The 26,647-nt window shown below is 45.0% G+C and overlaps 1 protein-coding gene across 1 annotated transcript in view; it reads left to right on the top strand.

Annotated features, from left to right (window-relative positions):
- The window catches only part of LOC146802292 (E3 ubiquitin-protein ligase TRIM39-like), a 65,794-nt gene that overhangs the window by 19,129 nt on the left and 20,018 nt on the right, over positions 1-26,647 (top strand). The window contains exons 5-6 of the mRNA XM_085621861.1: positions 16,508-16,530; positions 21,063-21,223. Of these exons, the coding sequence (XP_085477987.1) occupies positions 16,508-16,530; positions 21,063-21,223 (184 nt within the window). The remainder of the gene's footprint in view (positions 1-16,507; positions 16,531-21,062; positions 21,224-26,647) is intronic.

Below are 26,647 nucleotides of genomic sequence, written 5' to 3'. Positions count from 1 at the left end.
GGCTTCCGGATTGTGAGAAGTTGGCCTGGCATATGCTGGTCACTATTTATAGTGGCCACCTTGCACCAGTCCAATTCGACTCTTATGATGTTAGGTTTAAAAGACAACCTTTAAAGAAAGCTATCCTAGTGGCAGCTGTGGAGAGCAGCCTTCAGGCTAAGTCTTGAAGGAGTGTTAAGCTTATTGTTTTACCATAGATAACCTCTTGAATGACCAAATGAAAGAGTATTCCACACAGGTATATATATATAAAATATATGTATTTATTCCAGACAGAATCCCCAAGTCTCTTTATGAGGCTTAGGCAAAGTTATACATCAAACAAGCATTGATAGATACAAATAAATAGCACTGTTAACATTGGGCCCCAGGGGGGGACCAAACCATATACTAAAATAGTGGTATAAGAACCACGACAATTCTGCAGACAATGCCTAGAGCATTTAGGATCGCTGGCCCCTTAAGAATCCACCCTTGGTTATGAGGAAGGGGACCCACGGGAGGCGCGTGCAGTGGAAATAGCTGCTATCGGGATCCCTATTAAAGTCTATGGAGAATGTCGCGGTTGGAAATAAACAGATTAAAAATACTTCTAGCAGGAGTACAAAGTTAAAACTTTGAAGTTAAGCTTTTGAAGAGCCCACTACCTCGGGAGTACCGTAGTACCACTGTTACCTGCCCCAAGGAAGCCGGGTGCATAGGTCGATTCTGGTGTCGGGTCGCGGGCTGATTTTCAATGGGAAAATAGTCAAAAGTTCTGCTAGCCAAAAGCGTCGATGATGCCGTGAAGATCAAAGATGTGAAGATTGTAGAGAAGAACCTGAAAGCAGAGGGGACAGAGTCTGGGTCACGGCAAAGTGACCAGGAGGCTCAAAGCAAAGAGCCCTTCGATGTCGGGTGCTTCAAGTTGAAAGTGGCGTAGCTTGGATCTGCAGCCACGGGCTCCGGGAGGCTTCAAGGAAGGCCAGCTTTGGGAGGGCGACTGTCCCACGTCGGATGAGGGTCGCTGCGGTGTTAGTGTCCGGATTAGATCCACTAAACCCTGGCAACCGCAACCCACGCAAGATGCACAAATCTGCTACTGTTGCAGACCCACGAGGTCTGAGAGAGGTCTCCTTTGGGGAGACTGTAGAGCAGGCCTGGAGCAATCAGGGGAACTCTTAATGTTCAAGATTGTCCTCCGCTAGGGCCCTTAAGTCGAGAGACAAGGGACCACGGAAGGCAGCAAACTGGAGTGCGTAAAAGGACGCCCACGGGCCACCGGAAGGTGCTGGGGCGCTGGTCTTTGGCACAGTTGCTGCTTGGTGGTTGGCTCAGAAATGGGCCAAAGCACGACTTCCCCACTGGTCAGGGTCGTGTGCTACGCAAGAGGTAGCCGGTGTCCTGGGGTATCGGGGATCTCGGCACCCACGGGGTCCACGGTGCCCAAACTCGTTGAGCACACTCACTGGCCTCTGGGATGCGCTGGAAACCCACCTCAAGGGAGCTGGAGGTCGTCAAAGATCATTAGAGCAGCGAAGTTCCAACCGGGTCACTTGCAGTGTTTCAGGTGCCTGCCAAGCAGGGGGATAACTCCTTTATCCCAAGGGAGATTTCTTCCGTCAGCTGGGCAGCAGCAAGTCGAAGGTCAAGACTGTAAAGTTCAAGATTAATCTGAGGCTCTGGGGCCACGTTATTCACCTTTATCCCCAAGATTAGGGGAGTGTCCAGAGTAGTGTCCACTAATGGGTGGTGAGGCAGGAAAGGGTGGCTACACCCTCTCCCCTTTGTGTGTTTCCTGCCTGGGCAAGGGGCAGGATGCCCCTGAACCGGTTCCAAGCGGTGTATGCAGAATGAGGTCTCTGCAGCTGCCTACGTGCAACTCTGAAAGGACATTTGGTGCACCCACCCTGTTCCAATCCACATAATCCTGTCTGGGGAGATGCTAGCACCTCCCTGCCACAGGAGCCCTATTGTCCAGCTGGCGAGGCTGGGGTTTTCCCCAGCAACAGCCAGCCAGAGTCGTGTGGATGGCGGGCAGTAGCCATTTTGTACTACTAGTGCACTTTTAAATTGGTGTCTAAATTCTACCGCTTTTCCCATATCGCCCCTCTAGCAGGGGGGAATCGTACCCTCATGCCCATGGCTGGACTGGGGGTATGATTCCTACATGTTTGACACCAAACCCGATATGGTTCTGTGTAGCCATTCTCAAGTTATCGCGATATCGCGATTCACTTATAATGCGGTTAAGAGTATATGGTATGGCTACATTACAAACAACCCAGTAAGGATTTACGAAGGTTGCAGAGAGGCCCTACACATACCTCAGCACCCTGCCCTGTAGGATTAGCTGGGCCTGCTATAGGGGTGACCTATGAGAGTACATGTGTTGTTATGGGGTGGGATATAGGGTATCTATATCCCTGTAAGGGGTGCTAGCACCACCTTACCCAGACTACAGTAGTGGTCTGGTGGTGTCATTTTGTATGGCTGTCCCAGGGTGGCACAATAAGTGCTGCAGCCCTGGTAGGCCTACTGAGGGACCCATGCCCTGGGTACCTAGGGTACCATCTACAAGGGACTGTCAGGGCATCCTCAGCATCCAATTGGTTTGTACCTAAGGTACACACATCGTTTAACAGAGGAAGCAGATAGGCTGGGGTCCTGGATAGCAGGGCCACAGCCTGGCTAAAGTCATAAAACAGTAAAAACATCAGCAAAAAGTTGGGGGCAACTATGCAGTCGATGCCACTCTCCTACACGGATCCACTGGGCACTGCTCGCCATTGCTAAAGGGAGTGTTTCCCATAAATTTGTATTCATTTTATATTTTTCTTGTTTTGCACTTTTGTTTCAACTTTGCATGATTTACCAGTATTAAGCAAATCGCAGGGGAGCCTCTTGATTGGGGGGCTAATTATTGATGCCGATGGCACGTCCATGCAGTGGATGCATGCAGCGGGTGCGCCGAAGGCACGCCTAAGGCAGGGCCATCTGCGCTTGGACTGCGCTCAGTGCCGGTGTCACCTCCCATTTCAGGCCAATTATAAGCTACTCAAGGTATGATCTTGAAATAAACTCTACGAGTAAATATTACCCCAGCCTCTTGCTTCTTTGTGCCTGTGGTGATTCCCCACGGGGCTGCCCTGACTGTAAACTCACCCTGGCTAATGGCAAAGTGAGCTTGTTTGAAACTCCCACGATCTCCATTGAAAGGTCCCAGACAACTTGCAGACTTGGCATTGCACTCTTATCAATGGTCGATCTCTTATAAAACATACATTTGAATTTGTTGACTTCGTAGAAGCACATTATATTGATCTAGCTTTTGTTATCAAGGCCTGGGCCGACACCTCTAAAATCGGGCAAGATTTATAGAGCCAGGCCATCTAGGCCTTGGTTCAGCGAGGAACTCGGGATTTAAAAACTGTGGTGTCGCCGCCAAGAACACCAGTGGGGCCAGAACTATGTCATCACTGAGAGAGAAATATATAGAAAAATTACAAGGAACTGATTTTTAGTACAAAAACCAGCTACTTAATATACAAAATTATTTCAGCAGTTAATTGCCCTAAACAATTGTTTGCCACAGTCCAAATGCTAACTGTGCTTCCAGAGACAAGGAATGTATCCATCTATCAAACGTTTACAATACCATCTCCTTAAATCTAAATATTGGAGGACTACCTGACACAATCAGTAGCCCTCTTTCTGCCGTTAGCATTACTGAGAGTAATCCGACATCACCGCTGGACTTGCCTTGTAACAATTCAGCCTCTAAGTTCCTTCTTTCCTACCTCATCTGAGCAGGTATTCAAACTTCTCAGTGCAGCCAAATCTAGCTCTCCTGCTGATCCTTGCCCTCCTAGCATTATTCGCTTGGCATAAGAAATCATAGCACAACAACGTACAGAGGATTTTAACTCAATTCTTAAGACTGGAGTCTTTCCAACGCAATGGAAAAAAGCCTCTATCCTACCTGTTAAAAAAAAAAAAAAAAAAATCCCAATCTAGATCCTCCAGATCCCAACAGCTATCGGTTCATCTCACATCTACACTTACCCGCAAAAGTCATTGAAAAATGAATAAATCAAGCACTTACCTCTTTTATTAGCAAGAAATACCTTCTTGATGCAGGTCAGTACAGCTTCAGGAGCGAGCACATCACCGAACTGGCCCTGATTCCCGCTACTGAAGAGACCAGATGTGCGGTAGACAATGGAGGTAATGCCTCTCTGATTCTTTTAGATCTTTCTGCAGCATTCAACACTGTCCACCACGGCTTGCTGATCGACCGTCTGCAAAATCTGGGCATTAGCTCCATCCCTTCTTAAATAGTTTTTGGCAGAAAGCAGATTTCTACAGTTTGTGCTCTATCTACCTTTTTTCGGCTACCATGGGTGTGCCACTGAGTTCTTCTCTTAGCTCTTCACTTTTCAACTTGTATGTCACTCCCTTGGCACAACTAATTAAATCCTTTAGATTTGCTATGGTGATGTACGCTGATGACACCAAAATTATCACAGTTACTAGTAACATTCCCAACACAGCAACTAGATTTCACAAGTGTCTGCAGCAGGTTAGTAAATGGATGTTGGAGAACTGCCTGAAATTGAACTCGGGGAAGACCTAGGTCTTCGTTTTTGGATCCAATGGTTCCTCCTTGTCCAGCAATTAAAGCTAAGATTCTAGGAGTACTCTTCGATACATCCCTATCCTTCAAACGCCAAGTTAATGCCATCACTTCAGGTATTTTTATGCATTGAAAATGCTTAGAAAATGTTTTCCTTTCTTACCTCAGGATCTTCAGAAAACAACTGCCGTAGCTCGACTCCTCTCCAGGCTGGATTATTGTACAGCCCTCTTTGTGGGCCTACAAAGGTCTCCTTGCTAGACTTCATAGTTTTACAGAACGCTGCTGCCTGTCTCTTGCTAAAACTTTCCAGACGACAGTCAGTTAAACATCTCTATCCTCTCTTCACTTGCAGAAGAGAATTGATTTTTACACCTTGTACATTGCCTTTAGGGCCTGACATAATGCCGACCCTGAATATTTCAAGCACTTGTTTTGCTGGTACACTCCACAAGGAAGTCTAAGCTTTTCCAATGCTAACCTGGTTAGGGTTCCAAGTTTTCGGTTGTCTAGGTGGGGCGGCAGGAGCTTTGTCTCCTCCACTTCAAACTTTGTAACACCCTTCCTTCTCATCTGAAGAATCACTCAACCTGCTTTCTTTTAGAACAGCCATTAAAACGTGGCTCTTCACTCTGTAAATACTATCTGAACACGGATTCAGGTCTTTTCTTATTCATACATCCTTCTTAATCTTCGTAGCGTCTGGACGCCTTCAGTTATTAGTTTGCACTTCATAAAAATCAATTCAAATCATGGTAAACCACTGAGATGTCATTGGCTTTATGTACATAGAGAGTATCTCAATTGACCTACAGTGCATTACACTCAAAGGTTCGTTTACCCTTTTATTCCCACTGTGAATGTTCTTCATGGAACCATAGCCTGTGATATTTAATAGTATAATCTGGTGGTGTACCCTACTGACCAGTGTGACACAAACATTGAGTAGATTGGATGCAGGCCACTCTGAAGATTTCCAGAGGTGGTTACCACGAAGGTACGGACCATTCCTACTGCAGGATCGCAAGTGCGGTCGCATGGAGCGGCATTGGAGGGTGTAGATACCTCATGCATTTATGTCTGTAATCCATGCCCGCTCTTGAGCCCAGAGAACGAGGTGCTGTGGCATCTGTAGCTTGCTGTTCTGCAGTGCCATGGTAACTAGGGATTGTATTCTCTGGGTTGGTATCCTAGTTGCATGAGGTGTTGAAATGTGATGATTTTAATGAGCGGAGGGACTGATGGTGGACCCAGTGGCTGGGACCTAGATGGGATCTTCTTACTAAGGAATAAACTACAACCTGCCTTGAGTGATCCTTTCTGCTGGTACCAGGATCTTACACTGGCATAGTCAGCAGCTTCAACTTCGTGGGAGGAAGAGTACCAAGGCAAGAAGATCTCAACAAGCTTCAACAGTTGTTTGTACAGTAACAAGAGGTCGTGAGTACACACTTACCATGACTTTTGAGGTCCCCTATCCCTCGTGGGTCCTGCTCCCTGTGTCTCACCTCTCCTGGTCCCGCAGCCCTCTCCATCCTCATTCACCTTTGTGCTGGATTGTGCACTGTCTGCGGACTCCTGCGTCTTTCTTCCTTCTTATCCCCACTGCATTTGCGGGAAATACTGTTGCATGGAGGGAGGAATGCCTGTTGTTTCTGCCTTTTCTTTCCACGTGTGTGGTCAGTGGAGAATATCTTTTTGGGCTTTTCGCCTGACTTCGGCACAAGAGGAGGCTCCCCTTCAGTTGATACAGGCACATCATGTACTCCTGTCACCAGCCCTAACATCCTTAAGGCAGCCTGTTAGTCTCGCGCACTCCCCTTACACAAGCACTGTTCCTGTTGGGCTCGCCCAGGCTCTCGTGCGTCTTCCAGTTATGAGCCTAACTTTCTTTGGGGCATCCAGTGCGCTCTCCCCTCTCACAAGCGTCCTTCCTGGTTGTCTCGAGCAGGGTCTTGCTAGCGCATGCGCAGATGCGTCTTCGAGCATCATAGTCTCCACGTTGCACTCCATCATCACCACGGCAACGTTTGCCTGCACGTCTGCTGATGTGCACAGTCACGACATCACAGTCTCCAGGCTACAATTAGCCATCGCCATAGCAACATTTACCTGCACATTTCGCTGACGTGTACAGCTGCTTCCACAGACTTTCTTCAATTTGCAAGCGCCCTGTTTGTTTACTATGGAATCTCCATAGCAACTTGTTGCTTTGTGTTAATTCTTACAAACAGTCACACTTCTACTTTATTTGTGCTTATCCTTCACGCTGATGGGGACACTTTACGTTGTGGACTTGTTCTTGCAGCCAATTTCTTTGGTACAGTGCATTAGTTCCATGCTGACAAACACAGTTTTCTGTCTGTTTTTTGTTTTCATTGTATCTTTTCTAGTTTTAGGAAACCCATTGTGACATTCAATGACTGGTGCATTATGTTAGAAAAGCTGGTATTTTGGAAAAGTTGTTGTTCTGGTGTTTCTCTAACTTCTTTAATGATGCAGAATGTAACTGCTCCTCCTTTCTTTTTAATGTCTCCTGGTGAACCTCTCATTAAATGGCAAAAGTGGACGAAGGTTTTTGAATGTTATGCTAAAGTATGTGGGGCAACTTTAAGTGCAGAATGTAGGCCTTCACTTTTACTGCACTGTTTAGGGTCAGAAGGGCAAGTCGTTTTTGACCATCTTCCTGAGCTGAGTGATCCTGAAGCTGTAGACTTGAATGAATATGACGTTTGTATTAAAAAATTAGACAAACATTTTCTTCCCAAGGTCAGTACAATCTTAGAGAGGTATTTTTTTGCGAGGAGGTTGCAAAGTGATGGAGAGACAGTTGAAGGTTCTATTACCCAGCTAAGGAAGCTTGCCTCATCTTGCAAATTTGCCAATTTACTGGATGAAAGAATTAGAGACCAATTCATGTCAAGATGTAACATTGAGAGAATCAGGGAAGAACTTTGGATGAGAGATGAACCCTCCCTGGATTAGGTAATACAGGTTGCTAAAAGAGTTGAACACTCTTTGAAGTGTGTGGATACCATCAAAAAAGACAAACAGTCTACTGTTCAGGTGGTGAAAGAGGAAACTAAGAGACCTGTGGCTAAAGTTGAGGGAGTTGGAATGAGAAGTAAGACCACTTCACGCAAGTGCTACAGGTGTGACCAGCCTGGGCATTTAGCAAATGACAAGAATTGTCCCGTATTAAAAGTAGTTTGTTCTAAATGTAAACAAAGAGATCATCTTGCCATTGTTTGTAAGGCAAAGTTGACTTCCACTAATGTGAAGAGCATTGAAACAGAGGACATTAAAGAGAATTTCGTGTGTGGGCAGATTGTGGTTCAGTGCAGGTCATGTCCCATTGAGACCATTCTAGTGGAAGGTGACCCCAGTAAGGTTCTCTTAGATTCAGGTGCTAAAATTCTAATTATCTCCAAGTCGTTCTTTCAAAATAAGCGTGCTCACAAGACCTGATATATACCCTCTAGTGTATGTGGAGAACCAATACCTCTGCAAGGTTATTTTGTAGGCTTAATTGAGTATGAGCAACGTTATACATCTGGGAAGATTTATGTCTCTGTAAAAGGTGACCGCATAATAAGTAGGTTTCACCAAGGTGACTTTGGGTGTTATGCTTGACCCGAGTAGTGCTACACCCATCCTGTTGAAATATAAGGTGAACATGGTTCAAGGGAGCTCCATTCTCAGTAGTGGTGTTGAATCTCAAGTCAAACAGAGATTTCCCAATGTGTTCAAGGAAGAGCCTGAGTGCCTTAAAGGTTTTCTGCATGAAATACGTTTATGGGCTGGTGCTCAACCTTCATGCTGCAAAGTAAGGAGCGCACCTTTGACTGTTAGAGATGAAATGAAAAAGGAATTAGAGAAACTCAAGCAAGGGGGTATAATTGAAGAGGTGGAAGGCACTTAGTGGTTGGCCCGGTGGTCTCAGCCCGCAAGGCCAATGGGAGTCTTCGTCTTTGTGTAGACTTGAGACAACTAAATAAGAGTATCATCGTAGATCGATATCCCCTTCCAAATATTTTGGAGTTATTGGTGTTGCTGAGTGGCATCAAAGTTTTTAGCACAATTGACTGGGCCTTGGCTTATGATCAGATAGAACTCGTAGAGTCTTCAAGAGATTACACAGCCTTCATTACACCGTTTGGCAGGTTTGTAAGGCTGCCATTTGGCTTAGTATCTGCGGCATCCATTTTCCAGCATGCCATGGAAAAGATTCTCAGGGGTTGTGAAGGGGTCTGTGTATACCAAGATGACATTCTTGTTTTTGGTAAGGATGAACAAGAGCATGGGTGTCGTCTTGGTATGGTTCTTGAAAAACTTGTCAATGCAAATCTTACCATAAAGTCTGAGAAGTGTCAATTTGCCACCACCATAATTAATTATTTAGGTCACACCATCTCCGGTGATGGTGTCATACCAAAATCCAATTTGGTAGATACCATCTCTCGCATGTATGCCCCCACTTCCAGAGAAGAGCTTATGAAATGTTTTGGTATGATTGAGTACTACAACAAAGTTTGAGAACTTTGCAGAACTTAGCGTCAATATGAGGATGCTTTTGAAGAAAGGGCTTGAGTTTAACTGGAATGATGCTTGTGAAAAGGAGTTTGAAATCCTCAAAGAAAAGCTTAATTGTGCACCAAAACATAAAGGTATCTCTCTTCACCACTGATACGAGTCTTAAAGGTTTGGGGGCAGTTCTTCAACAAGAAGGTGACGAGGTGATGAATACTATTATGTTTGTGTCATGAGGGTTGAAGGATGCTGAGTCTCGCTATTCAGTCATTGAGTGGGAAGCTTTGGCTGTGTTCTGGGCTATCAGAAAACTTAAGAAATTTCTGTGGGGAACTAAGTTTCTGGTTAAAACAGACCACAAGCCCCTCTGCAAAATCTTCACAAAGAAGGGTATATATCTAGTTTCAGGCAGGATAACTAAATGGGTGATTGCCTTGCAAGAATATGATTTTGAAATAAGGTACATACCAGGTATAGAAAATGAAGTAGCTAACACTTTATCTTGTTTAGTGAGAAAGGTCGATGAGAGTGTGATTGGTGAAGTCTTTGAAGAGGGTGATGTTCACGTATGCTTTGTGGATGAGGAGATTGTAACTGAGGATCAGTGGCGAGAAGAATTCTCCTCTGATCCATCCCCCTCCTCGACAGCCTCGCCAACCTTAGACTGAGGCAGCTGGTCAACACACCCACGCACAGTGCTGGACACACTCTGGACTCTATCTCCGTGAGAGGAACAAACATCCGTTTCGCCACACCACCCAGCCGCACTCGACAGACCACCACTGCGTCCATTTCACCTTCAACACCACCAGCGCACCCAAGCCTGCCCCGCAACCACCACAAAGAAACTGGAGCAAGGTCACAGAGGAACTCCTCAACACCAACCTTCGCCAAGATCCCCCCGAGCACCATGACCGACACTAACACCGCAGCCACAGAACTCCACGGCTGGATCGCCCACTGCGCCGACATACTCGCACCCCTCCGGCACCCCGCCAATCAACACCCACTGAAGGCCGCCTGGTTCACCACAGAACTACAGGAAGCCAGATGCTCGTGCAGATGCCTAGAGAAACCTGGCGAAACCACAAAACCACGGAAGCACGGAACAACCACAGGAGCGCCCGAAGGAATACCACCAGTGCAAAAGGCACACCAAACGGACCTTCATGAAGGACAAAATCCAGCCAACGCGTCCAACGCCAAGGAACTGTTCAGCGTCATACAGCAGCTCACAAAGCCACCCAGTGAAGCCACGGACGTCACAGCTTCCCAGCAACTCTGTGACAAGCTCAGCACATACTTCCACCGTGAGATCAAGGACCTCTACAACAATTTCAGCAAACCGACAAGGGACATCACCCCCCGTCGTGGCAGATCAGCCAACGATCTCAACCTGGAAGCCCGCTACCGTCGAACACATCACCGCGACCATGCATACAACCCACTCAGGAGCCCTCACGGACCCCTGCCCACTGCACATGTTCCACAGGGCCGCCGCCGCCATCACACCAGAACTTGAACAGACCATCAACGCCTCCTTCATGTCCGGCATCTTCCCAGACGACTGGAAGCGGGCGGAAGTTAAACCCCTCCTCAAGAAGCCTACGGCCGACCCAACGGACCTTAAAAACTACTGGCCCATCTCTCTCCTCCCTTTAGCAGCTAAAGTCACCAAGAGACTTGTGTACACTCAGCTGACCACCTTCATCGAATTGAACTCCATCCTAGACGCCTCCCAGTCTGGATTCCGCAACAACCACAGCACCGAGACCACTCTCCTCGCCGCCACAGACGACATCCACCTGCTTCTCGACCAAGGACACACCACGGCCCTCATCCTTTTAGACCTCTCCGCAGCCTTCAACACCGTCTCCCATCGCACCCTCGCAGCCAGACTTCACGACGCCGGGATACAAGGAGCTGCCCTTGACTGGATCCGATCCTTTCTCTCAGGCAGAACCCAGAGGATCAGACTCCCTCCCTTCCTTTCCAAACCCACCGACATCAACTGCGGAGTGCCCAAAGGCTCATCACTAAGCCCCACGCTCTTCAACATCTACATGGCCCCCCTCTCCAGACAGCATGGGCTCAGCATCGTATCCTTGCAGACGACACCCAGCTCATCCTCTCACTCAAGAAGAATCCCGAAGACACCAGACTCTGCTTCCAGGAGGGAATGAAGAACGTGGCAACCTGGATGAACAACAGCTGCCTTAACCTCAACTCAGAGAAAACCGAGGTCCTAATCCTCGGACCCTGCAACTCCGCCTGGGATAAATCCCGGTGGCCCTCTGCCCTCGGGAACCCTCCCACTCCTACAGACCACGCACACAACCTTGGCATCATCCTCGACTCTTCCCTCTCCATGAACTGCCAGGTCAACGCCATCGCTTCCACCAGCTTCAACTGCCTGCGCAACCTCCGCAAGACCTTCAAACGGATCCCCCCGACTGCAGAAAAAACGTCAACCACGCACTCATAACCAGCAGCAGACTGGACTACGGCAACGCCCTATAAGCCGGAATCAACAGATCTCTCCTACACAGACTCCAGACCATCCAAAATGCCGCTGCCAGACTCGTCCTCGGGACTCCACACCACTAACACATGACCCAACACCTACGAGACCTCCACTGGCTCACTGTCGAGAAGAGTCACCTTCTAACTCCTCACCCATGCCTACAAATCCCTCAACAACATCGGTCCCAAATACCTCAACGAGAGACTATCCTTCCACGTGCCCAAGAGGAACCTCCGCTCCGCCGACCTCGCCCTGGCAGAGGTCCCCCACATCCGCAGAAGTAGAACAAGCAGGGGAGCCTTCTCCTACATCGCAGCCAAGCCCTGGAACGAGCTCCCCGTGAACATCAAACGCTCTCCAACCCTGCACACCTTCAGGAAGGACCTCAAGACCTTGCTCTTCGACTGATCTAGAGCTTCCCCCCCCAGCGCCTTGAGACCCTCATGGGTGAGTAGCGTGCTATATAAACCCCTGATTGATTGCTTGATTGATCCAGTGCTTTCTGAAGTTTTGCTTCTGGTCAATAAAGGGTGGCATTCCAAAAAGCAGGCCTCTGAGGAAGCTGGGAAATTGTGGGATGTGAAAGATGAGTTTGGGGTGTGTAGTGATCTTTTACTTTATGGGACAAGATTGGTACCCCCTCTTAAGCTCCGCAGTAAATTGATTGATTTGGCGCATATTTCTCATTTAGAGATGTTCAAAACAAAGGAGAGGCTTCGCTCCTCTTATTGGTGTCTGGGATGGACTTGCAAGTAGAAAGTCTTTTAAGAGATTGTTTGCATGTGCATTGTGTGAGAAGTCAAAAGTTGTGAGAGTGCAGCCCATGATGGTCAGAGAATTACCTCGTGGACCGTGGAAGGAAATAGCCTTGGATATTCTTGGCCCCATTCATTCTGAAGGGCAACAGCTGTCTGTCATAGTCGTTATAGACATATTTTCGAGATGGCCTGAAGTTTGCTTCACGAGTGGTATTGAAACTAAAAACGTGATTGAGTTTTTAGAGAACCTCATGGCTAGGGAAGGTTACCCAGACACCATCTTAACTGACAATGGTGTTCAATTGGTTTCACAAGAGATATGTAAATGTAAATGTAAATGTAGTTGAGCTTATATAGGCGCACAGCTACCCGCTGTGGGTTTCCCGGCGCTTGCTTAGGGAACCCGTCCTGGTATTCCCCTGTGAGATAGCAGGGTATCCACAAGGTGAAAGTCAGGCATCCCGCCGCGAGGGGCTGTTGTGGAAATTAAGCAAGCTATTGCCCAGAGTCGCAGAGTGTGAACCCGTGAGTCGAGGAGGCACCAGGGCGAGAATTATCGAGTCCGTGGAATTTTTAGCCCAAGACCCGCCGAGGCGGGGAAATGAACCCTGGTCCAGGACCGATCTCAGCTTCCGGGTCTGCCGCCTCTAACCCCTGAGCCACACTTCTCCATCAAGATATCAAGCGCAAGAAGTGTTCCCTCTATCCTCCTGAAACCAATGGCATGGTGTAAAGGTTTAACAGAGTTTTGAAAGAGGTCATTGCTTTGGCCAAAGGTAGTGGCCTCAATTAGAAGAAGGAAGTCATGAAGATGGTGGAGATTTATAGGTTGACTTCTCACAGTATGAATGGGAAATCTCCTTTGTTTTGTTTAGAGGCAGATCTCCTTGTACTCTGGTGGAGCCATTATGGGTAAGAGACTTGGAAGGGTCTGCAACTGAGAAAGTACGCACTGAGTGGCGTGAAAGAGAGGTTGGGAAAATCTTAGCAAGGAAATCCTATTTTTATTCTGGAAAGGCCACTAAGGATACTGTGGTTGCTGTTGGTGACATGGTGGTCATAAAACAGCCTGGATTCAGTTCTAAGTTTTCCAAACCCATTTGAGAAATCAAAGTGTTTAGGACTGCCATTAATTCTCAAGATCACCGCATTTTTAACCTGGGAAGAGTTGTTCCATAAAATGGGCCTGTGTGTCTCTCTGATTCCTCTGTAAAGGGTAACGACATCCATGGTCCGTTTATCATTCCTAGATTGTCCTCTAGGGTCAGCAAGAAACCATCCTTTTTGAAGGACTTTGTACAGTAAATGGTTAGTGAGAAGGACTTTGTACAATAGATTGTAAGTGCAAAGTCTTTTGGGTTTTGTTGTTTGTTTGTTTTTCTCTCTTCTCTCCTTTTCTATTCCCTCTTCACTCTTGATTCTATCTTTCTTTCTTTTGTATACACTGTTTTTTTAGGGGGGTAAAAGAGGGGAGGTGTGTGGCATCTGTAGCTTGCTGTTCTGCAGTGCCATGGTAACCAGGGAATGTATCCTAGTTACATGAGGGGTTGGAATGTTTGATTTGATTTTTTGATTTTGGGATTTATAGAGCGCCTGGTTACCCGAAGGCTTCTCGCACTGACCAAAAGTGCTGTGGTGGGAGTGTAGTCCACTTAATGAGAGTGGGGAAACAGCCAAGTCTTCAGCTTCTTTCTGAAGGCCAGTTCATTTTGCAATACTCTCAGTTCACGGGGAAGATCGTTCCACAATTTAGGAATCAGATGGGCGAAGGATCTACCCCCCACCTAGATTTTTTAATTCTGGTGGAACGTGGAAGGTGCAGGTGGGACGACCTCGGTAGTCTAGTGGGCTCATGCGCGGTTATCGGGGTTTTGAGTTTGTCCGGGCGTTTATTATTCAAGACCTTGTGGGCAATGCATAGGGATTTAAACTTTACCCTAGCATTGATTGGTAGCCAGTGGAGCTGTGTAAGGGACTTTCTTACCGGGGTGTGCCTAGGAAAATTAAGCAGGAGCCTCGGGGCTGCGTTCTGCACCATCTGCGGCCTTGTAATCACATACTTAGGAGATCCTAGGTAAAGAGAATTCCCATAGTCCAGTCGAGAGACTACGAGGGCCTGTAGGACTGTCTTCCTTAGCTGCTCTGGGATAAGATCCAGTATCTTTCTGAGCATTCTTAGAAGCCCGAAACAAGTGCCAGCCAGTTTAAAAGCCTGTTGATTCATTGCAAGGGAACTATCCAACCAGATCACTAGGTTTTTTACGACGGGTCTGGGAGTAGGTGGATTTCCCAAGCATGAAGGCCAGTTATTCAGAGGCCTGGGGATGGGCATATTCCCCTGAATCATGACTTCGGTCTTTTCTCCGTTCAATTTAGGGTAATTGTTTGACATCCAGTGGTATAATTTGGTCAAACATGGACCCAATTGAAGATTGTCTTGGTTGGGAGTGCTTGGCATAGAGCCGATCAGCTGCGTGTCATCTGCATATGACACATAAAATGCCGAACTCCTGCGTTATAGAGGCTGGTTGTCTTATATAAATATTAAATCGCGTGGGGCTACGGGAAGAGCCCTGTGGCGCTCTGAATTTTATGGGCCAGGGGTCTGAGAGACAGTCCTTTTCCATAACTTGGAAGGATCGGTCGTCCATGTAAGAGCCAATCCAAAGCTTTGTCCCTGATACCGAACTCCCTCAATCTATCTTTTAGAATGGCATGATTAACGGTATCAAAGGCCGTACTGAGATCCAGAAGGACGATGGCTGCAGCTCCTCTGTTATCTAATAAGGCTTTTAATTCCTCAGTGACTGCCAGAAGAGCTGTCTCCGTGCTATGGAGGGCACGGAAACCCATCTGTGTTGAATGGAGTAATTTATTCTCTTCAAGGAAGTTAACTAAAATATGGTTTACATGCTTTTCCAACATTTTGCTAAGAAGGGAAGGAGCGAGATAGGTCGCAAATTGCTGAAAATTTCAGGATCCAGCTGGGGCTTTTTGAGGATAGGTCTTATCACAGCATGCTTCCAAGATTGTGGGACCGAGCCAGACTCTAGAGATTTATTGAGGATACTGAGGGGGCTTCTGGAAGAGACTATAGATATCTAACACTTTCTTGTGAAATAAGGAGGCTATTTCATTGCATCGATCTTTGGTGGGCTTTATGGATCCATTAGCATCCCGTGGTGATGTCAGGGTTTTAATTATTCTAAAGAGTTCCTTGGGGGAGTTCATAGACTGGGTGATTTTTTTCCTTAAGGAAATCTGCTTGCACTGTTTTTAGCTCTTTGTGGTAGGATTGGATGGCGGTTTTATATTTATCTTTTAGTACTGGATCGTACTCCTATCTCCAGTCCCTTTCTAGTCTCTTGCATTGCTTCTTTAGTGTAAGCAGGAGATTATTGTACCATGGGGTGTTGCTAGGCCAGGTGTTTTGGTTAGACCTCTTTTTTTTTTTTTTAGAGGAGCACAAGACTCCAGCGACTGGCCAGTCCAGTTTTACCATTGCTGGTAGTCCTCCTCTATATTGCCCTCCACCAGTGGCATTGATTTCCTCAAGATGATTTGAATGAGCTGAGGGACTGTTGGTGGATCCAGTGTCTGGGACCTGGATCTTCTTACTAAGGAATAAACTACAACTCCTACCTACAACCTGCCTTGTGTGATCCTTTCTGCTGGTACCAGGATCTCACAGATGTTCTGCTCCTTATTTAGTCCAAAGGTCCTGCAGAAGCTGATTACGCATCATTTAGAAATTACCCTGCCCCATACAATCATCTTATCTTTATGTATGTGGTCTAGTCCTTTCTTCAGGAAAGGACCATTTATGACTTTTGATAGAGCTCAATTGGATTAAATGCATTCATGGGTTAAAGTAAATCTGTACTTGATGCTTGGTCTGCTAAGGTCAGTAATAGAAATGTATGTTCATTATTATTATTGTTCATTATTAACATATTTGTTCATATTTGTATATAGTTATTTGTAATTAGTCAACTTGTGAAAACTTTTTAAAAATGTTAATTTTACTGTGAACATAAACTTTATTGTCACATGTTAATCTGTTTGTGTTTCACTCCCCAGGATGCGAAGACCGTTTTGAGCAGGTACGATTTCCTTTTTTGACGGCTCACCATATTAAAAAATTAAAGAGTCATTAAAATTTCTTTTATCACCCTGCAGTCTTCTTCATGTTTTTGCCCCTTGTGTGACCTAATTTTTCAATAGCTCTAGTTGGGTGTGAGGAGCATAGAAATATGCAATTCTATGGGGAGATGTAGGATCATATTTTTTCTTTATATTTTCATAATTTTGCCCTCCTGTATAGTTTTTTTATGGTCTTTGCCATCTTCTTATTCATTTTCTTTTTTCCATTTATTTCCCCTTAATTCGTTTACTTTTCATTTTATAATGTTCCTTTATTTTTTCATAGTTTTCTTTTTCCTTTAATTTCATGCACTAACTTCCATTAATGTGGCCTATATCTTACTTTTTTGCTTATTGTGTATGTTGTCTTTTTTTATTTTTACTTTTGTCTTTTTTGCCCTTCCATTATACTCCCCTCTTTTTCTTCATTTCTAGTCTTTCTTTTGCCTTTGTTTTTTATTTAACTGTGTCTTCTGTTTTTCTCTTATCTACAGTAAGATCCCCTTCTTGGATAAAGTTTTTTTACCTTAATTTGCGTATTTTATGTTATAAAGCAGTATTATAGTATTCATTGTATGGCTTACTGGGTTGAATGGTTGCTGCTGAACCATGCAGCATTCTAAAGATGCGCAGACTCTGGCTTTCCTCCTTCTGGCACTGAGCAATTATATAACATTGAAATAGTTTATAGTTCTATTTTTTACAGCACCTAGAAACAGTAGAAGTGTGATACGATGTGCTATATAATGAGAAGTTATTTACAGTAATATTAGTTTTCTAACATACTTTTTCTCAACTGTTTCACTTTCAGCGCACTGGTATATAATTTATTCTCATTTACTTAATATTATTAGATAACTCAGTAACCTAGTTAGTGTTGTACAGTACAAGCGACAGTTTGATTTTCCTCATCGTATACATTCTATGTCCCATTCTTATCTTTGTTATGTAATGTAATGTAACGTGGACTGGTAGAGCGTGACTTTGTCACCCATGTGGGTGTCCAGGCACTGAGTAGGTGCAGGCTGTGCAAGATGGTTCAGTTAAAGAGCCAGGTTTCCAGTTTCTTGTGAAACTCTGTAAGAGACGTGGCTATCCTAATATGCTGGGCGAGGTCGTTTCAGGATTTGGCTGCCAAGCAAGAGAACGACCTGCCTTCTGTCTTACTTCTATGGATATAGGTGTGTGTGTGTGAGGACGAGTGATGCCGAGTGGAGGTTCCTGGTCGGTTGGGGGAAACGTAGTTGGTGGTTGGACCCAGGTTGTGTAGTGCCTTGTAGGCATGGGTGAGCATCTTGAAGTTGCGGCATTTCAGGACTGGGAGCCAGTTAATTTGTCGGAGGTGAGGTGTGATGTGCGTGAGGCGAGTAAGGTTGAGTACTAGTCTGGCAACAGGGTTTTGTATGGTTTGCAGCTTGTGCAGCAGGTTTGCAGAGATGCTATTGTAGAGGGCATTGCCGTAGTCCAGTCTGCTTGTTAGAAGAGCCTGGGTGACCGTCTTTCTGCTGTCAGAAGAGAGCCATGTGATGCTTTTTTAGAGTATGTGGAGTATGTGAAAGCCTGCTGAGGTGATGGATCTGGTGTCCAAGATGATGCCTGGGTTTCTAGCGTGGGTGTGGGGCCTAGTTCTCTGGCTACATCTCATGTCTTCGTTTGACAGTATAGGTTCCCAGTCAAACACTTCCCTTTGGGAGATCCCTCTGTTTATTCCATTGGCCTAGTTGAACTTCTTCTCCATTACTTTGCAATCAGAGGTCATATAATCCTTATTTATCCCACCATCGCGACCAACACCCACTTATCTTGCAGAGGAGGTCATTATATATGGTGGTTCTCGGCACAACCACAGCAGGACACCATCAGAATGCAGATTAACAAGGCAGAAAGCTGTTTCCATATATGCACCCAGTATCTCGGACAACCTATCTATGCTCCTATTCCTCATTGATTATATTCTGGTCTTTGGCCAAGTACATCGCTCCCCTGCCTATTGGCTTTGATCGTGCTATAGATATATCATAAACATACATACATACATACATACATCTTTATAGCCCATCCTTGTACGTAGGAGCGTTTTACAGGGGTGCGTGCTAGTGCCTTCCTTATTTTCTCTCTTTATTTACGGGGTTGTTGACCATCTTAACACCTGGAAAATTGACAGCCCGAAGTTGAGCGGACTCAAGATCTCTGCACTCTTCTTCCCAGACGATACTGTTCTCATTTCTAGGACCAGCTTACAAAATGTCCTATCTAAATTTGAGGATTTCTACCTATCTAGGGGGCTTGAAATTAACTTGCAGAAGACTAAATTAATAGTTTTCAGATCCCATAAGAGTCTCAAGTATAAATTCACTTTAGGCACTACCCCACTACAGACGGTACAAACATTCATCTATCTTAGGGTTGGAATCACTAACTTCCTCTCGTGGTCCCCCCAGATCCTCCGTCGTTTGATCATCCCTCATACTTCTGCTGGCATCTTGAAAATGCATAAATCCTCCAAATTTCAGACAATTTCTCCTGCCTTGAACGTTTATAGGACCAAAGCTCAATAAGCGGCTCTCTATGGAGCTGAATTATTGGGACCTGCGAACCTTAACTCGTTAAAGGTCAAGGAGATGAAGTTAAATTACTGCTCAAATGACCCAGTCTACACCGTCCATACGCATAATTATTGATACTCTCCATAAAAGTATTGAGCATCCTGCATACTACCCATAAAAGTATTGACCATCCTGCATACTACCCATAAAAGGATTGACCATCCTGCATACTACCCATAAACGTACTGACCATCCTGCATACTACCCATAAAAGTACTGACCATCCTGCATACTACCCATAAAAGTATTGACCATCCTGCATACTACCCATAAAAGTACTGAACATCCTGCATACTACCCATAAAAGTACTGAACATCCTGCATACTACCCATAAAAGTATTGAACATCCTGCATACTGCCCATAAAAGTACTGAACATCCTGCATACTGCCCATAAAAGTACTGAACATCCTGCATACTGCCCATAAAAGTACTGAACATCCTGCATACTACCCACAAAAGTACTGAACATCCTGCATACTACCCACAAAAGTATTGAACATCCTGCATACTACCCACAAAAGTATTGAACATCCTGCATACTACCCATAAACGTATTGAACATCCTGCATACTACGCACAAAAATATTGAACATCTTGCTGCCCTTAAACTGCTTCTACACTGGCTCAGGCTCTGGTCCCATTGCAAATTGAATGTATATAGAAGGGATCTTCTAGAAGTCATGAATCTCGAAACAGGGAATAAGATGAAGGAGTTCTTGCACCTTAATGAATAGTTTGTGGAGTTAGGTCCCATTCAATTTTCACCTCCCCTGAGTCTATTAATTCAAATTCAAACGTACTTTTAGTTAAAACTGGCTGGGATTTTACAATAGCCCAGTGGCACTACTCTACTAATCTGGGATCTATTTCTTCCCAATTCCCATAAAACATTTCCGAAATGTGAGGCTTTCCTTGATGAGATTGCTTCTCCCCTTGCTAAAATTCTTTATATTAAATTACATTTGGGCATCCTACCTCTAAAAGCCTTTCCCAATAAATGGCCTCTAGTCTGTCCTTCCTCGGCTGAGTGCAAACTATGCGAGTAAAAATCTGAGGACATTGACCATTTCCTCTTTTTCTGTCCTTACTATGCCAGCCCTAGACACAACTGGATTCATCCTTTGTGTCTCTGTCTGGGCCTAGGCAGATTCCGGACTGCCCAGAGGATCATCACCCCTGATTCCACTGGGATTCTAGTGTTTATTATTAGTAGATACTTGCTTGTGTCTTGATGTATATGCTCTAGACTTTCTCCAACTCGGATCTAGAACCCCTTTTGGGAATCCTGATGCAGCACGATCACATTTTATAATGCACTTAATTTGTTAATTGTTGTACTCATTTAATCCACTTTCTTTGTACATTTTAAGTGTGTTTTGGTTGATTTAGTTAGGATAGCCTTTATTTTATTTCTGTCACTTATTACAGGAGCCGGAGGTGCGGTGTGATGGGCGTTCATTATAGAAGTCTAATTCGAGCAATGAATTCCCTTTGAGATTTCCAAGCATTATCACTATGCACTTTGACTGTTTCCTGCCTCTGCCTATTCATTGCACTTTATATGCTCAACCTTCTCATATTTTATTGCTGCTTTATTTTGTGACTTTTATGATGTGCATTTTTATCTGCTGTGAAGAGTATGTGTTATGTCCTGTATTTGTCCTTTTATGGCCTTTGGCTCAAAATGTTTTCTACTATATTCATTTTTTGTTGGTGGCTTGGTGTTCCAGTCTTCATTCATTCATGAGTAAATATTCACTGCATACCTCTTTTTTTATTAATATTTCTTTATATTTTTACTGGCTCAATGCATAAATTCTGTCCTACCCTTACCGTCTGAGCAGATGGGAATTTCATAGCATCTCTATTGGTCTGTTTCCAAGGTATAAAAATATGAAAGCTCAGCAAACTGATAGTGATACCTTAACGGAGAAGAAAGAGGAGTCAGGCGAAGAGGAGGAGGAAGAGGAGGAGGAGGAGGAGGAGGAGGAGAAGGAGGAGGAGGAAGAGGTGGACCTGCAGATGAAGATAATTGAATCATTGGGTGAGAAACAACAAACTTGCCATTAGTGTTAACTATAAAAATGTCCAGTAAACTTTGAATCTCCATATTTGTCATCTCACCAATATATTTAGTTAGCAAATGTGTTGTTAGATGGGGGCATATGTATCAAAGAATGGTTTTGCGATTCTCAAATAGCGATTTTTAGAGAATCGCTATTTGAGAATCGCAAATTGAGATGTAAATAAAAATTAGCAAATATTTTGCGATTCCTTCGCATTCCTTAATTGCGACTCGCAAATTGTGAGTCGCAATTAGGGAATGGCTTACCATTCATTGCTATGTGCCAAGAGGCCCAAATGAAAGAATGGGAATTGCATTCCAAAAGGACACCCTGTTGCACCCCGGAAATGTGCATGTGTGCACATGTGGCGCACATACATGCCTTACGGGTATGTATGTGCACCACATGGCAATTTAAAAAATGCAAAAAAGTGCATTTTTCAAAGAAATCGCAATTTACCACCAACTTAAAGTTGCGATTTCTTATGTCAAAATCTCACAACTTAGGTGCTTCCTATATTGCATTTAAGGAATCGCAATTTGCGATTCCTTAAATGCATTTGCAAAATAGAGAATCGCAAATTTTGCAATTCCCTAGTTTGCGAAGGCCTTTTGGGATGACACATCCCAAAAGGCTTTTCCCGTTCGCAAACGGGCCGATACTGAAAATCGGCCCGTTTGCGAACTGGAAAAGGGCTTGATACATATGCCTCATGGACACTTAAATGCCAACCTATGAAAGACCTTAAATGCTGATGATAAAATTAATGCAGTAATTAAAGATGACTTTATAAAACATGCAGGCATTTTTTAATATTTGTAAAATACCTGTTTATTTATCTATCCACTGTTCTGGACTCAGCATCGTAAGTAAAAGCGGCAGAGTGGGCCTGCTTTGATTTGACTTGTGGCCTTTTGAGCACAGATAGTTCAGTGTCTGATTTAACTCTCTCTGCTGTCATCTTACGGCAAAACATAGTTGATTGACAGGAATCTATAATAAAAATTAATATTAGTCATACAAAGGATGCATAATTCACCCAATATCATAGATGGGGTTTCTTGAGCAGGACTTCGGGGCTCCGCCTCCTCACATAATTTGCAACCCCATTATCGGTTTTTAGGTTCTGCATGAGTTATATTGTATTTAATATATCTTAAGAGGGGCTTCTCTCATCAGTTGCTAAGGCCAAAGTACTCATCCAAATCCGCTTTAGTGTATGAAAATGTTTTTCTTACATTAAGGCTGCACAGCACGTACTATTTACAGATACTTATCTTCCCCTGGCTGCACTCATTTATGATACTTACCTTCTACTAAAGCTATTCACACGGTTTAAGCCTCATCCACTGTCCAGACTTCAGGGACTGTTAATCCATAGGATAAGATCTCTTCCTAGGGAAAACACAGACAGCTTGTAACAGTATGCGGGAATGCTTGCTTTTTTATTAAGTTTTGAACATTTGTGGCATTTCCTATTCATGCATCAGTACCTTTCTTTGCACTTACTAGGCATTATCGGATTGATTTTACTACTATACAGGCAGTCACAATTGCAGTTAAAATAGTCTTGATCTGAATGGTGGGCCAGATGCAGTGACACTGGAGCCAAAAGTTGTCATAACACCACTAAACACCAAATATTGCTATCTTTTACTTCTAAACAAGCAATCATAAGTGCAGTTATCCTGCAAGCACTAGGTTCATGATTTCAATAGTGTAGCACGTGTAGAGGCACTGGGACCAAAAGCTCCAGACAGGCTACTAAACACAGATTATTACTATATTTTACCATTAAACAGGCAGTCACAAATGCAGTTATCTTGCAGAACACAAGGTCATTATTTGAATGGTGCAGCAGCTTCAGTGGCACCAGGTCCAGAAGTTGTCAGAACACCTCCAAACACCTAATATTGCCATATTTTGCTACATACAGGCAGTCACAATTGCAGATACCTTGCAGTTAAAAGGACCTTGATTTGGATGGTGCAGCAGGTGCAGTGGCACCGGGGCCAAAAGTTCTAAGGACCCGACTAAACACCGAATATTGCTAAATATTACTACTAAACAGGCAGTCACAAGTGCAGTTATCTTGCAGGCTCCATGGTCATGATTTCAATGGTGCTGCAGGTGCAGTGACGCCGGGGCCCAAAGTCTCTAGGAACCCCTCAAAACACCAAATATTACAATAATTAAATACTAAATAAGCAGTCACAAGTGCAGTTACCTTACAGGCAGTAGAGTCAAGATTTGAATGGTTCAGCAGGTGCAGTGACAACAGTGCCAAAGGTTGTCATAACTCCTCTAAACAGCAAATATTGCTATATTTTACTACTAAACAGGCAGTCACAAATGCAGTCTTGCAGGCACTAGGAGCATGAGTTGAATGTGCAGCAGGTGCAGTGGCACAGAGCCCAAATGTTATCAGAACTCCTCTAAACACATAATACTGCTATTTCATCAATTAAGTCTATTATTTCTCTCTTTCATTTAATGTTTCAAAATATCGCTATTACTTACCTGCACCATACCACTAGTAACAGCGCAATATATTGCCTTTTTGTACATAAACAAGTCATAACCATTTAACAGACTTTTTGTAACTTATATTGTACCACGACTCAGCAAGCTGAAACGTACGACAAAAAACAGCTTATTATTAATCATATAGGCAAAATCTAATGCATTTACCAATGCTTGTTTTGTGAATGTGACTCTGAGAGTCCGCATATGAAATGTAATGCTGAATGCCTTTCTGCCTGAGCCTCGCTTGTAGTAAAGGTTGAGCAGCCAGGCACACTCTTGAGGTACAGGAGTGATGCAATGACGTTGGGCTTATATTGGGCAGCCCTTCACATCAGTGGTGGTGCAGGGAAGCAAGCAGCAACGCAGCACCTAGATGTATCCTCAGGTGTTGCAGAGAGAAGCCCTGCATGTGGCTTTATGTCACTCCGCTCAGATTGGGTTTATATTGGGCATCCCTTCACATCAGTGGGTGGTGCAGGGGAAGAAGCAGCAATGCAGCACCTAGATGTATCCTCAGGCGTTGCAGAGAGAATCCCTGCGTGTGCCTTTATGTCACTCAGCTCAGATTGGGCTTATATTATGCAGCCCTTCACATCAGTGGGTGGTGCAGGGGAGGAAGCCGCAATGCAGCACCTAGATGTATCCTCAGGCATTGCAGAGAAAAGCCCTGCGTGTGGCTTTATGTCACTCAGCTCAGATTGGGCTTGTATTATGCAGCCCTTCACATCAGTGGGTGGTGCAGGGAAGCAGCAAAGCAGCACCTAGATGTATCCTCAGGCGTTGCAGAGAGAAGCCCTGCGTGTGGCTTTGTCACTCAGCTCAGATTGGGATTATATTATGCAGCCCTTCACATCAGTGGGTGGTGCAAGGGAGGAAGCAGCAATGCAGCACCTAGATGTATCCTCGGGCGTTGCAGAGAGAAGCCCTGCGTGTGGCTTTGTCACTCAGCTCAGATTGGGCTTATATTATGCAGCCCTTCACAACAGTGGGTGGTGCAGGGAAGGAGGCAGCAATGCAGCCCCTAGATGTATCCTCGGGCGTTGCAGAAAGAAGCCCTGCGTGTGGCTTTATGTCACTCAGCTCAGATTGGGCTTATATTGGGCAGCCCTTCACATCAGTGGGTGGTGCACGGGAGGAAGCTGCAATGCAGCACCTAGATGTATCCTCGGGTGTTGCAGAGAGAAGCCCTGCGTGTGGCTTTATGTCACTCCACTCAGATTGGGCTTATATTATGCAGCCCTTCACATCAGTGGGTGGTGCAGGGGAACAAGCAGCAATGCTGCACCTAGATGTATCCTCAGGCGTTGCAGAGAGAAGCCCTGCGTGTGGCTTTGTCACTCAGCTCAGATTGGGCTTATATTATGCAGCCCTTCACATCAGTGGGTGGTGCAGGGGAGCAAGCATCAATGCAGCACCTAGATGTATCCTCGGGCGTTGCAGAGAGAAGCCCTATGTGTGGCTTTGTCACTCAGCTCAGACTCTAATAACGTTTCCATCTCAGCACAAAGTGGAATGAATCCGAAGCCTCACTGACCCCACTGCACACTGTGATGATATGGGGATGAATCCGAAGCCTCACTGACCCCACCGCACACTGTGATGATATGGGGATGAATCCAAAGCCTCACTGACCCCACCGCACACTGTGATGATATGGGGGTGGCAGACTTCAGAAATGTCTCCATCACACTTGGTATGGCCAGGCTCCGTCTTCTTGGGAGGAGAGGGATAGTAGTGCCATTGAAGTCATAGAGGGTCGGCTGCAACCCCGGGTTTGCTCACTGCGTGGCTTGATAAATGTAGAGTAACACAGCGCAAATCACTGCGTAGTGTTACTCTGACCCAGGGAGGCGTTCTGGTGTTTCCACCCATCTACCTATATTTTGGCGCATTTCCACATTTTTCATTACAGGTAGAGCTGGTAATGTGCCTAATTTCTACGCCTCACCAGGTGAGGCGTAATGAGGAGAAATATCTTTATTTCTCCTCGTTACTTCCTCTGGGTGTGCTGCATTATGCCGCACACATAGAAAAAGGAAAATGCCCCAGAGTGAATGTCCCTTCCTGCACAAAAACAATCCTGCTTACAATACAGACACCCTTGCACCATAGTGCACTCGTGCACCTGCGTTGGCGCTAGGGAGCACACTGTGCACCAGTACAGGGAGAAGACAGGAATGCGCTGTATAATGTTAGATGCTGTGCATTCCTGCCCTTTCCCTGTCACGCAGCGCAGCAAGGTGACGCGCTGCGCTGCGCTGCATGATTCTTTGTAATAAATATGCTCGTTATTTCAGCTGAGTGGTAAGTGATGGAGGGCCGGTACAATGTACCGTATCCTTACGGGATGTGGGTGTTCCGCCTTCCAGACACTTGCATATGATGCACGGCATCTCGAAGGACATTCAAGTGATGTATGTGTTGTCCTCAAATCTTTACGTAAACTAGGACCAAGATAAGCCCATATGGTGTTAGAGCAATTCTCAAGGACAAAACAGGGATTTCAAGGGCTGCTCCATACGGCACGGCTGCCAGCCAGGGTGCCAAGGAGCAGAATTGAAGGCGCGTCACTGCCCAGGACACCGAAGAACCCTGCTAAAGTTGAACAGGCTTCTGGCTGATCGGGATCTTACTTTCAGACTTGGCAGAGATTTATTTACATGGAGCAAAAGCCTGACGGGAATAGAGTTAGACTAGTGTATGTTTATTAATTAGTTAGTTAGGATTGGGATTTCACTAAGGGATGGGGAGCAGTTGGGGGTTTGGGATTGAAGCATTGGTAAGGGTAATTGCCTTTTTAGTGAATTAGATTTGAGAACATTTCCACCTAAAATATATTTTTGTATAGTAAACCCTGTTTGTAGATCCGAATTTGT

The sequence above is a fragment of the Triturus cristatus genome, chromosome 8, assembly GCF_964204655.1.
Source record: "Triturus cristatus chromosome 8, aTriCri1.1, whole genome shotgun sequence".
Taxonomy (NCBI): domain Eukaryota; kingdom Metazoa; phylum Chordata; class Amphibia; order Caudata; family Salamandridae; genus Triturus; species Triturus cristatus.
Note: the sequence above shows the minus strand (reverse complement) of the source record. Positions and strands in the feature narration are given on the sequence as shown.